At 43.7% G+C, this 13933-nt stretch overlaps 2 protein-coding genes across 11 annotated transcripts in view; one reads left to right on the forward strand and one right to left on the reverse strand.

Annotated features, from left to right (window-relative positions):
* ADSS2 (adenylosuccinate synthase 2) overlaps nucleotides 1-12067 on the reverse strand; it is a 39972-nt gene extending 27905 nt beyond the window's left edge. For both annotated transcript variants that reach the window (XM_080997773.1, XM_080997772.1), the window contains exon 1: nucleotides 11752-12067. In XM_080997773.1, coding sequence (XP_080853899.1) covers nucleotides 11752-11928 — 177 coding nt within the window. In that variant the 5' untranslated portion in view covers nucleotides 11929-12067. The remainder of the gene's footprint in view (nucleotides 1-11751) is intronic.
* The window catches only part of CATSPERE (catsper channel auxiliary subunit epsilon), a 57776-nt gene continuing 55217 nt past the window's right edge, over nucleotides 11375-13933 (forward strand). For 2 of the 9 annotated variants that reach the window (XM_080997661.1, XM_080997662.1), the window contains exon 1: nucleotides 11642-11725. Coding sequence is in view for 3 of the 9 variants with exons in the window: in XM_080997655.1 (XP_080853781.1) it covers nucleotides 11496-11581 (86 nt within the window). In the remaining 6 variants the exon portion in view is untranslated. Of the gene's footprint in view, nucleotides 11582-11641; nucleotides 11726-12244; nucleotides 12496-12554; nucleotides 12634-13933 lie in introns of those variants that run through there. The other 7 variants (XM_080997655.1, XM_080997654.1, XM_080997658.1 and 4 more) reach the window with 7 other exon arrangements.

Consider the following 13933-nt stretch of genomic DNA (forward strand, 5'->3'; position numbering starts at 1 on the left):
TAAACAGCCCTGTGACCCTTGGCTGAAGGGCAGCATAGAAATCTAATTAATAATAATAATAACCGTAAATGAAAGTAACAGCCACACTTCTGTGGGGAGGGAATTCCACAAGCATCCCTTTCTTAAGGAAATTAGAGATCAGGAAACCCTTATATCAGTGCCTATAAATCAATATCAATGTTATTTTCAGGCATCTCAAAAAGACTAACTTTGGATTCCAAGTTTAAATAACATTGATCTGAAGAGGTAATGCTATCATTTGATCCCATAGTATCTTTTAAAATTGAAAACATTTTATACAAATAAGAAATGTTCTATTTCCTACATTCAAGAATAAGAAATGTTTCTCAAGTCTCTCTAGAGCTGCTCATCCAAAAGAGCTACAAAGCTCATGTCCTTACTTGAACTTCTTTCCTAGCAGTAACCTAATATGCGAGTTTCTCTTGCTGATGAATAGTTGTGAGCTACTTGAAACTGTGCAGGCATTTCATACATTCAACTTCTGGGGTAGAGGGGTGGGGAATCAGTCTCCAGTATTACTCTCCCTTTAGTAAAGTGGATCTCCGGCATCGAACCACACTGGGCACATGCAGCAAGAAGAAAGCCAGAATGGGTTCCTGGGAAACAAGGATCTCTTTAAAAATCTTACATTTGGGGAAGGGAATCTGCCTGCCTTCCCCACTCCAAATATTAGCTTAAATAAGAGTTGGCATGTGTGCACTTGCTTCTGTCACAGCAGTGTTTCACAGATACCGTGTTGTGCTGCCTTGAAAGTACTTGTTAGAAAAAGAGGTATAAATTACAGAAACAAATTCATTCAGAAATTATTTTCTCTGAGCAGTTGCATGGGGCCAAAATCCCTGCCTCAATTACCATGTGCGGGCAAATGGAAGCAGAACCTTTCTACTCCTCTAAAGTGGTTGTTTGGGATATGGATTTCCCTCAAGAATTTTGCAAGCCAACATGCTTGTATTTCCTATTAATAGTTATTTGTTTAATGAATTTTTATCCTGCCCTTCCTTCTTGGGGCTCAGAGCAGCATTAAAATAAGCTAGTGCATGCTGCTGAAATCATGGAAGTTTTATTCCTTCTCCCAGAGGCAGATTTAGGGCAGTGTGACCGATTCCGCCACACTGGCCACCGAGCATAGCGGCCGCTGCAGAGCACTGCAACTATGACATAGTGAATTGAGCAGAACAGAAGGTGAGATGCATGGGGTGCCAAATTTTGGCCTTGCAGAGGGTGCCACTAAAATTTGAAAGATCAAAGTTTGCCCCTGCTCCTCCATTCCAACTGCTGCCATGTCAGGGAGGAAACAACTCTGAGTCTGTCTTGTTGTCATATGTGAATGTGGGTTTCCCCAAGCAAACAAGACTGTGGGTACTTTCCTCCCTGACACAGGTGCCTGAAATTTCAGCAATGGGCAGAAGCACACTGATTCTTCACATTAAATCATAGCTTATTTTAACTGTGGTTTAATGTGGCATGCAAACTGGGCCAATGAGCTACACTTAGATAAAACACTACTTTCAATTTAACAATGCATGCCAGGCCTAAAGATATTAAAGAGAATGAAATCTCCACTTAGACTGCACAATTGACATCCACCTGTACAATGACACTTCTTTCTTCTTCTTCTCCATGCAGTTCCACATGTGCCCCCAAAATCTGCTAACACTCCAAGCAGATTTTGGGGGTGCACACAGTAGAGGAGAGGAAGGGGAAAGACAAGTCCGCCACCAATGTCACCCACCAACCGCTGCTCAAACTATGCTACCAGACAAATAATTATGCTAGCCATATGGAAAACAATCACACAGCATCAAAACTAGCAGACTCTTAGGCAACATTCTAAAATCCTTTCAGTCCCCAGGTCTCTGCATTCCCATATAAGCAGACTAATATTGTAAGTAGTTAGAAGAGGAGTAGAAATGCCAGGCTGCATAACATGTATCAAATCCAGAGGAGGACTATAACTATTCTAGTATGAGCTGCACCGCAACTTCAACTATTGGATTGATCTTTATTACGGCCATTGGCCCGTCACACGACAGTTTCCCATACCAACATAATGTACTTGAACCTCCAAATTTAAAACCGTCAAAACTTACAAAAAACAGACAAGAACCAAAGCAGAACAAAAACAAAAGACCAACATCATACGTTGCAATAAATTTGTAACATAACCATCACCATCTGCTCACAAATCAATAGAAGACATCAATGGTGATTCACCTAGTTACATCCTAAAACATAGATCATGGTTTAGAAGAGTTTGGATGAAGAGTTTGGATTTGATATCCCGCCTTTCACTCCCTTTAAGGAGTCTCAAAGTGGCTAACATTCTCCTTTCCCTTCCTCCCCCACAACAAACACTCTGTGAGGTGAGTGGGGCTGGGAGACTTCAAAGAAGTGTGACTGGCCCAAGGTCACCCAGCAGCTGCATGTGGAGGAGTGGAGACTCGAACCCGGTTCCCCAGATTACGAGACTACCGCTCTTAACCACTACACCACACTGGCTCTCCTGGTTTAAAGGGATTTTCCGAGCCACACAGGAGTCCGTTTCTCTTCTTTAGGGATAGGACACTGATCAAGAATCTGGCAACCGTGAGTGATCTTAGGGGGTCATCATCATTTAATAGATATCTCAGTTTGGCTTCATTCGTATCATCGGCAATTCCCTTTAGATATTGGGCAAGAAACTTGCTCCTGGCCGATGAGTGAAAAGCACAGTCAAAAATTATGTGATGCAACGATTCCGGTGCCCCACAATTACAATCACATAAGAGCGATATCTGTCCATTGGAGAATCTATTTCTCAGCATGTTCGATGGGAAGGTGTTGAATCTTGCCTTTACAAAGGCATATCTATGAGCCGAAGAAGTTAAGGAATTCAAATAGTTTGGGAGCCTTAAGAGGGGTGATAAACCAAGGTTTAGAGGTGAGCAGGTACCATTGCAACTTCAACTATGCATATCTATAAATCACATTAGCTACGCTTACTATGGATATACTGCGTATCAAGTGTCCTGAGGGCTACAGCTGAAAGGACACATGTGAAATCTTAGCCAAGCCTGTGGATTGCAACTACACTCTTAGTAAATTTCTGCTGAAAAGGTTAACAGTATTTTCCATGAAATGGAACAGGATTAGACTTCAGAACAAGCTTGAAATCCAGATTTTCCTAAGCAGCCAAATTCTAAATCCTATCACAGAATGATTAGTAATTTATTTATTTATTTTACTTGTAGTGCTTATGCCATGACCTCTTAAGGCAACATAACATTAAAAAATAATTAAAACACTATGAAATAGATAAGAGTTACTAAGATTGGTCAAATATGTAAATATGTTTCCCCATCTCTTCCATGTTCCAACTTCCACTCACTTCTGAAACCTGCTGAGTCAACTAGATGTTACATCCCTCAAAGCTGCTGCTTCTTCACTGGGCTGCTGCTAACGCCCCTCATAGCCTCTGTTGGCAGATGAAGGAGGCACCAGAGGAAGCAAAAGTCTAGATACCGTGGGGTTCAATATATCCCCTATCACAAGTATTCCATCACACCATTTGCAGAAAACAGTGAAGTTTTATACACAAAATAGACTGCAGTTGTGGAATGAATAATATTTTTTAAAAAAGAATTGCCAATTGCTCAGATCATGTTTCAGACATGAATGCAATCCCTGACCACAAACTGATAATCCTAAAGTATCTTAACTGCTATGCATGTTGACTAGTTAAGTAAACATATGTCAAAGGAAAAATGAGATAATATTTTAACAAATTAACACTTTACTGCAAGAAATCCGGTTGATTTCTGGCATGGTACATTACAAAGATTAATTTACCACTACACTGTTGTTTGCAATTGTATATGATCAAATAATCTGACAGCTAGAAAGACAGGCTTATTTTAAAACTGCAGATGTAATCACTGGGACTCTTAAAAGAAAAAATCTACACATTAGAAGCCCTTAGGATACCTACATGTAAACTACCTAAGAAAACAAGTTTGTTTGTTTGCTTGTTTGTTTGTTTACACAAAAGTGTTTAGAATTAAAATCATTTCTATTTTTAAACAAAAGATAGTGATATCCTATCCAGCTGAGCAGTGGAAAGTCTGATCCCTCCAAATCTGTGATATTTGTATCAGTTTTGAAGGAACCCTGAGCCACATAGCTCATACTAGGAGAATGTGATTAGCAAATGGATTAATGCAAGCTTTTGGTTCTGTTTCACACCCAAAGAACTGCATAACGCTACCAGTGATGACGGGTGGAAATAATTCCATTGAGCTTTTCGCATTTCCTAAGTTCATTAGCAAAAATGAATGGATCTTAATTGCACATAAAAATTAGGCAAGCCTGGCAGTTCTGAAATTGTTACTTTTGTTTATTAGATACAAGAAAAATAAGCATGATAAATTAGATCACTCTAGGGCATCAGACCATTTACCAATGAAAAATGAAAATTACTTTTCACAAGTTTGATAATTTTCCTCTGCAAATTAAGGGAATTTCCCCAAAAAAGCAACACCAATGGAAACTATAGTTGAGGCTCACAATTTAACAACCTGAGAAAGTTAAAGTGGTGCATGAAGATGGCAACTGATTCCACTTAAGAACATATAACCACATTGGCTCAGTGCAGCAGAAAACCATGCACCAGTTCTGCACACTGTTGGACGGTTACTTCAAATCAAATTAACATCCTTTTAAAAAAAAGAAAGAAAGAAAGAAACCTCAGTTTCCCATGCTCATTTGCTAATTTGAAAGCAACTGGACTTCAAAGCCAGTTCCTTTGATGATGTCACAGCTTAACAAGAGTTTCAAGGTATCACTTAATCACTCACTCATCATGGATCACTGCTGCTTATCAAACCAAGCCATTATCTACCAATGTGAACTCAGCAAAGAGATTGCTATCAGTTATACAGCAGTAATTGCTTAAAAAACCAATCTATCATTACTCTTACAGCAGATTTATACCAAGGATGTCAATCTTTTTTAGAGATTTGTAAAATGCTGTAGATTAAAAATTCTCTAAATAAAAAAATGAGGTTATAAGCAAATGGTGCACTGCTTTACCAATGAAAACTATGACCAGCATTCAGCATACTTTGAACTACCAAACCATCTATGCTATTGTTTTTGTGAGCAATAAAAGTATTAAAAACATGCAAGATCCTTAACTAAAAGCACACAACCATTAAAAAGAATATTTAAACATGTAGATGAAGTGATAAGAAGCACTACACCTCTGAAGAGTTATAAGAAATAAAGCATGCTTACTCATGAAGCAGTCTCCCCAATTCACTAAGTCTTTAAAGGTAAGGTAAAGGTACCCCTGCCCGTACGGGCCAGTCTTGACAGACTCTAGGGTTGTGCGCTCATCTCACTCTAGAGGCCGGGAGCCAGCGCTGTCCGCAGACACTTCCGGGTCACGTGGCCAGCGTGACGAACCGGCACCAGAGCAGCACACGGAACGCCGTTTACCTTCCCGCTATAAAGCAGTACCTATTTATCTACTTGCACTTAAGGGTGCTTTCGAACTGCTAGGTGGGCAGGAGCTGGGACCGAACGACGGGAGCTCACCCCGCCGGGGGGATTTGAACCGCCGACCATGCGATCGGCAAGTCACAGGCGCTGAGGTTTTACCCACAGCGCCACCCGCGTCCCTACTAAGTCTTTGGCACCTAATAATTTTTGTCCACTTCCCTCCCCTCTACATTATATGAACAACATAGGCACGTGTTTGCATAAATTGTGTCCACCTGACTTCTGGTAATTCCCTATCATAACGTAGCCCCCGCTGTTTAGAAGAATTTCTTGGCCCTTCAGATATGTTTATGGAGGCTCCCACTTGCACAACTTTGGATCCTACACGATATATGGGCCCACTCTTGAAGCAGCAGCAGCAACAACAACACCATAGCCACCTAACCTTCACCAGAAGGTCCCAGGGCAGGATGCAACTATGTAAAATACATTAAAAACAGTTTAACAGAAATTACAGTCACAACTAGAATGGGTCCAGATAGAAAGATAGATAGACAGACAGACAGACAGACAGACAGACAGACAGACAGAGATAGACAGAAAGTCAAAGATCAGGTTAAGCTCATGATGAAAGCTGCATAATGAAGGTGCCATAAACCCCTCTGTGGGTGTCTGCCACAGAGAATGCTTTCTTTCAGGGTATCCCGCAACCTCAGCTTTTGAGGGCAGAAGAACCACCAAGAGGACCCCAGTGTTCTGGGCTTAACACCAGAATGTGTCTGTTGAGAAGGCGGCAGCTGTTCAGATATTTGGGGCTTAAGCCATTTAAGGCTTTAGACACTAGTGTGAGCACCCTAAATGACATATAAAGATGAACAGGCAACCAATGTAGCTGTTTTAAAATAGGAATTATATGTGTTATAAATGGAACCCCAACAAGTGATTTGGCCTTTGCATTTTGGACCAGTTGATGTTTCTTCAAGGGCATGGGGGACAAGATGAAAACCTGCAGGACACCACAAAACAACTCTTTTTGAAACTGTTCCTGGAGGTAAGAGCAGAGCTACTGAAGAACAATGCCCTCAACTCCGACCTGCCTGAGAAGCTCCAGAAGAATACCATGGTCAACAGTATCAAGGCCACTGAGATCAGGAAGAACAAGAAGGGTTGCACTTCCCACATCTCTGCTGCCAAATGTCATCAACCAGGGCGAACAAGGCAGTTTCAGTGCTATGACTGGGCCTGAAGCCAGACTGGAATGGATCCAAGCAATCACTTTCTCCCAAACATATCTGAAGCTGTGCCACAACACGCTCAAAGAGGGGATATTTGTTATTGGGCGATAGTTGTCCAACACATCTGACTGCAGGGAGGTCTATTTAAAGACCACTTTTTAATGCACCACTTCAAGGCGGGTACTTTCTCTCCTCCAGGGAAGCACTAATCCTCAGACACACCCAATCAACCCCCTACAGCTAAGTCCAAGAAGCCAAGACAGGCAAAGGTGAAAGGGGCAGGTGGTTAGTTGCATATTTTACAATCAGCTTGCCACATCCTCAGACCACAGTAATTGAAACCAATCCAGTACAGAAGGATCAAACAGTGCTCTATTGGACTTGCTCTGTGGCACCCAACTCTGTCCAAATTACAATTTGCCCATTCTATACACAAATGCAACAGCTATCATTTCCTTCAAATGATGGCTGCAAACAAGCAAAGCATAATATGAAGAGATGCTCAGGTTTAGAGATGTGATGTGGGGGGGGGACGGGACAGATTTTTTAAAAACCTACCGCTTCCATGCAATTTTTCCAGTACTTTTCCCAGGCCTTCACATCTCTACTCAGGGTGTATTATACTTGTTCCTAATGCTAATAACCTATCATAGTCTAAGGTGCAGTGGTTCTGTAAAGATGAATAAGGGAAAAATATGCTTTTGAAGTAATACTGCCGATGACTTGGTAGTATGTGATCTTTGTAAGAAAATGCAGAATGTTGCTCAATGAGAAACTGATGTGTGGTTCTTGTTCCCTACTTCAACAGTTAAACAGACTTCAAGGTTTAGCCATTAATTGCACTTCACTAGAAATCAGACTCACCACACTGATTTTTAGACACACTTTAAGACCAGATTATCAAATGTACACAATATTTTTACAAGCTACATTTATACATTTTCATTTAAATGCAAACAAGAAAACAACGTGCAGGATATGCTGTACTGTATTGTAACACTGGTGATATGTTATCACTTCAGCAAATAATCTAATCTGCTTTCTCCTTATCTGAAAGTTGTTCCATCAAAAGCAGGCATTGGAAAGCACCATTTTAATAGAACAAACTGGGATGAGATTGTGTGTGTTAAAAATCTCACTTCTAAGAATTGTTAAGGTTTCAGATTTCTGTGAATAGGGCTATTATTTAAGTCAGAGGTGGGGACTTGTGGCCTTCCAATGTTGTTGCAAAACAGAGTGCTGTGAGAACAGAATACTTGGACTAGATGGGCCTTTGCTCTGATTCAGGCTTTTCTTGTGTTCTTAACGTCCAACATGAAGAAGTGTTCTACAAAGTTTGCCAACCATTTTGACACTTTTTGGTTGTCCTAACAAAAGTGTATTAGCCTTTCAATCTTTTCCCTTCTTTCTCAAGTGATCAATTTACTTGAAAATTTTATTTTTCTAGTATTTTTCTTTGCAAAACCATGGGTTATTTCTCAAACCTTATTTATCTTGCAAGTTCACACCAGAAAGATTAAAAAACCAAGATCTTAACTGTTTTTGCCCCATAGTAGCTAACAGTGCAGCTTTTTATAAATGTTAAGACTTGCTGAAAAATTTCAGCTTCTGCCAGTCACTGACAGTTTGCAAAAGATATGTAGGACTGTCTTTATGAGGGCTGCCCTTGAAGAAAACTCAGAAACTTCAACGGGTTCAAAATGCAGCAGGCAGATTAATGTCTGTGTTACCTTCAGAACTCATATAATCCATGTTCTAGAACAGCTGTATTGGGCTACCAGTTTGTTTGTTTTCATGCTATATTAACACTCCAAATGACTTATACTTCAAACATGCGAAGGACTGTCTCCTCTACAGGCCCCCTTCCCCTTGTGAAGATCTGCAGAGAGGGGCTTCTTGGTAGTTCTTCTTCCCTCAAAAGTTGCGGGTGAGAAAAGGCATGTTCTGTGGCAGCCCTTAAGTGATGGAATTCTCTCCTCCAGAGGTGCATCTGATTTCTTATACAGCTTTCAGCAAATGTTGAAAATGTATCTCTTTATCCTGGCCTTTAACAGCCAAGATGTGTGTTTTCAGTACTGGACCTATTCTGTAACTGGTTCCAAATGTTTATAATTCTGAATTTTAAATTGCTGTAACTCTGCTGGTGAAGGGTAAGTAATACATTTAATAATACTAATGACATTTAACTGAACTGTAGCATATTAAGTGGACATTTATTCACATCTATTTGGGACCCATTAATCCTACCAGCAACACTGGCTTTCACTGTCCTTGGGATCAATGTCAGAAATTATTATGGTGCTTTGTCTCTCCCACCAATCAACACACAAGGAACTCTAGGACTGGTAGTTCTCAAGAATCACACAGAAAGATTGGTGCTTCCCTGTCTCCCCAACTCTTAAGTCCTAGTTAAACTACACAAACATATTATCTTTTAGAGAGGAGCATGGGTCAGCAACTCACTTTTCAAAATGTTGCTTCATCTGCCTTAATGTAGCTTCTTATTGGCTTCAACAGATCTTGTAAGATCTGGTCCACAAGTACATAAACACAGGGAAATAAATATAGTCAGGCAATTTACTGTATATTTACTGTAGTAAATTTACAATTTACTGTAGTCCCATTTCCTCACTTAGAGAGTAAAGGGATTGCAGCCTAAACCATCACTCCTTCAGATTTTCAGGCTATAGTAAATTAGGGTGAATGTACATTACTTACATTAATAACCCAGGATAGTCAGGTGATATATTTCCACCTGAAAAGAAGGGCCATAGTTCAGTGGTAGAGCCAGAGCTGGCCTCATGCTGGGTGCCCTGCCACCTCTACTAGCAACAGAGAAGCACCCTTGGGTATAGCATATGCATGCCAGATATCCTTGGTATCTTCAAAGCTAGGCTGAGGAAGGCTTCTGTCAGAAACCCTGAAAACACCTTACAGTACATGTATTAGCCAGTGTCAACAACACTAAGTTAGATAAATCAGTGGTCAGACTTGGTACAAAGTAGCTTTCTATCTCACCCATCTACTCACCCTACAGCTAGGGATAATGCAATCTAGGAGAATGCATATCTGGGAAAGGCAACAAAGCAGACAGCTGCATAATTTTCAAGTAAGACACAGAGCTGAGATTTGGGGATCTACTAGTTCAGGCAGAGAAAGCATTCTTGAGTACTGCCTGTCTCTGGAGATTTTATATGAAACTGTATATATCTAATTAAAAGTAAAATAATTCAAAATTCTATAAATCTCTGCTGAAATGGAAGGAAATCCAGACAAACACTATGTCCCTGGAACTTCTCGCAGCTCAGAAAAGTGAGACAGAGCATAACAGTGTATTACTAATTTCAACACAACCAACTATGATATGAGCAGGTGCTTACATTTGGAGCAGATAAAAAAGAAAAGTGTATATAAACTTTTGTAACTTCTAAATATGGGGTGATATTCAAAGTGAGTCCTGCTCAAAGTAAACAGCCATGACTAATTTAGGTTCATTAACATCAAGTTGATCTACTTTTGAGCAGGACTTAACTGAATACAACCCATCAGTATTTGTGGCAAATATATGTACACAGGATTATGCACATACTTTCTTATATATCTGTATAAGAGAAGTGTCATGTGCAAAACAGTTGGATCAGATTCTTAAAAACAACAACATGGCAGCCTTAGTTTTTTCTAAGTAGTCTAGGTATGGCAGGTCTTTTGATTTTTTTCAACTCATAAGCACAGAATTCCTACTTCATTGTTTAAGGCTGAGAAAGCACTTCCAACCTGAGCATGTTCTGAAATACACAGACTACAATTTAGAAACAAAGCACCCAAAGAATTGTGTGTGAACTTCTATGGATTCAACAGGGCACTTTGCATCACCACCTCTTGAGCTTCCTGCTCTTTCTCCACCCCTCCCCTGCCCTTCTGGAGAATCCTAAGGCTGTGTAAGAGGCTGCATTAGTAAGATGAAAACAACCCATGTTTTGTGCATGCAAAGCAGAGTTTTAGGCATGCACATGGTGCACTTTGGATCCTAGGTAGTCTTGGTTGCAATTCTGATAGAGACTGCAGGGCCATTACCTGTTCTTTGGATTATCCGTTTCCATCAAAATCACTTAATGAAAGACAATAGACGTTTTGATAAGGATTTTTCAACTGAATTTAGGATCTTACCATTACCTGTATTATTTAAACAGCATTATCCACATACTTGGAAGAAATTAGCTATACCAGATTGGTCATAAGAAGAGGGAGAAAAAGAGAGAAGCCTGAGTCTAGGATCTCTTCCTTTAGACATCAAGTATCACACAGAGGTGAAGAAAACAGGAGGACGCTTGTTTCTTATTTTGGGCAGGCAACACAACAGGAGCTGAACACCTGAGATGAACCTCTCCTCCCGCCAGTGAACTCATGGTGGAGCCTCAAGGAAGACAACAGCTTCCTGGCGAAGGGGCTGGCCAAGGCCTTGCCAGCAGCTCCTTCAGCCGCCTCTTTTCCGCCGCTGCATTTCGTTCGCCTGGGCGAAGGGCTGCCACTGCTGCACTGCAGGGCTGCCCGAGGAGAAAAAGAAGCGGACGGCGGGAAACAGTCAGAGTAGAGAGAGATAAAAGAAACACCGGGGGGGGGGGGGCGGGAGGGAAGGAACAGGTCGCTGCCGTCTTTCCCCACCGCCGTCCGTCACAAAGCAGCGTAGTCGGCCCGGGTGGGGAGGCGGCTCCGCGGCTCCAGGCGCTCGCAAGGAAGCAGCAGCCCCGCTCAGTCGCAACAATGGAGGAAGCGGGAAGAGCCGGCTATGGGGGAAACGAAGGAGAGAGGCTCGCCCTGACTGCCAGCTGGTTAGACCAGGGCGGCGGGTAAAAAGCGCGGCGCCCGGCCTGAGCGCGGCAGTTACTATAGAAACCGAGGCGGCGGCGGCGGCGGGAAGAGCCGCGGGGGGTCCGCTCTCGTTCTCTCTGCGGCCCGTCGCCTCCCCGCGCGCGCCTCCGGGAGAGTTCAAGGTGACTCGGCCCGCCCGGCTCCTCACCTGGCACCTGCAGACGATGTCCGCGTCCTGCGCCAGCAAGTCCACCACTTTCCCTTTGCCCTCGTCGCCCCATTGTGCCCCCAGTACCACGGCCACTTTATTGCCGGGGTGCCGTGAGGCGGCCCCGCCGTTGGGGATGGTGGCGGCGGCGGCGGGCGTGGAGCCGCTTTCAGACATGGCTCCCGCAGGCGAAGGTTTCCGTATTGCTCTTAAGGCACATGCGAGGAGCAGAGGAGGAAGCGGCGCGCCCGACTCCGCCGGCGACGGCTACCTCATCCCCGCCTTCCCTCACAGTTGCCGCATCCCGCTCCGGCTCCTGCTGCCGCCTACCGGCCTCCCTTTGGCATCCCGCTCCTGCGCGTGTCAGGAGGCCCGCCCCTTCATCTGCATAATATGTTAAATGCCGGCGCTTCGTGCCCATATATAGAAGGAACTACGCTGCCCATAGTGTCGCGCGGCTAACTTCGCAGTCTCGCCGTGAAATGGCCGCGGGTCATGCTGGGAAACGCAGTCGCCCCGGATCTCGCCTCAGCTGGCGGGACGGCGCGCTGCTCGCTCGCCCCACTGTGGCCATCCGCGCTGTTCTTAGTAGACGCAGAGCGAGCGCGAGGCAGCGTCGGTTGCTAACGGCGGTTTGGGGGCCGTTCTTTCGGCAGCGCTGATGGCGCGCTTTTTGTCCCCGCTTGTGTGGGCCAAGCCCCTGCTGCTCTGCCTCTGGTTGAAGGGATGCTGGGCAGTGTGGAGGTGCGGAAGAGAAGGATGGCCCGGGGGGGGGGCTGAACGGGTTGGGAAGGGGATGTCAGAGATGCAGGTTTAAGGGTGCGAGAGGGGAAACGAGGAAGTGGGGGTGTCCATGGCTCAGGGTAGCGAGCGGCCCTCATGGTGAGTGCAGGTTGCATCTTGTGAAGAGAAAGGTAACAGATATGAGGCAAAATAAAAAAAATCCTTCCAGTAGCACCTTTAAGACCAACTAAGTTAGTTCTTGGTATGAGCTTTCGTGTGCAAGCACACTTCTTCAGATACACTGAAACAGAAGTTGCCAGATCCTTCTATATAGTGAGAAGGTGGGGAGGGGTATTACTCAGAAGGGTGGTGGGAATGGGAGATAGGCAGATAGCTGGGATGAGCCAGAGCACTCCCCTAGCTGGCCACCCAGGGGCCGTTACAGTGGTACTTCGGGTTAAGTACTTAATTCGTTCCGGAGGTCCGTTCTTAACCTGAAACTGTTCTTAACCTGAAGCACCACTTTAGCTAATGGGGCCTCCCACGCCGCCGGAGCACGATTTCTGTTCTCACCCTGAAGCAAAGTTCTTAACCTGAGGTAATATTTATGGGTTAGCGGAGTCTGTAACCTGAAGCATATGTAACCTGAAGCGTATGTAACCCGAGATACCACTGTACTTTGGTTTGCTCACTCTTCTCAGTCCGAGAGCCACATTTGGAATCCCCTCCGAGGGTTGCATGCCAGTGGTGGGCATAGTGAAAGTGAGCACAGCCAGTGCGCCCACTCTCTGACATGGAAGGCGGCTGACAAATTAGGCGAAGGGAAGGTCGTCTGGCAAACACACTCGCACTGCACCTTACTAAGATACATTATTTGTCTATAGTGAATAGGTTTATTAACAGAACCATGTTACCATGTTGGCAGAGACGAACTGAAAGCAGGCAAACCATCTTATCCAGTTCTCTGCCATATTTGTGCTGGTATGGCAGAAGTGAGGACAGAGTGGATTTTCCCTCCGGCTATTTCTGGTTTTTATTTTTTCAGCCAATTTCCCTCTCATTATTTCCAGTGGAAGAGAAACTGCATGTACACAGGGCTGGCATATATTTTCCCCATTTCAGAAGCATGTCAGGGGACGGAGAATGCTATGGATCCATTCATTGGCAACATGCCATCACCAGACTGCCCTCAGCATGCACCCTCTCTGCGTCTACAAACACTGGAGCTTGTAGTGTTGGAAGGCAAGCCTAGAATTTTCCATGACAGCAGTGTGGGAACTCTCACAACAGACCTCTCACTTTACCCTCAGAGAAGGATCAGTGGTCTCTGGGATGTCCTCCCAGGACATCCCTGGGACTGCTTTATCCTGTGAGATCAGCAGAGAGACCTTCAAATATTTTCTGCTTCTCTTGGTTTATTCAATTCATACCTGAGCAGGGGAAACAGGCCAAAAAATCC

The sequence above is a fragment of the Podarcis pityusensis genome (assembly GCF_964106645.2).
Source record: "Podarcis pityusensis genome assembly, chromosome: 3".
NCBI classification, from domain to species: Eukaryota; Metazoa; Chordata; class Lepidosauria; order Squamata; family Lacertidae; genus Podarcis; species Podarcis pityusensis.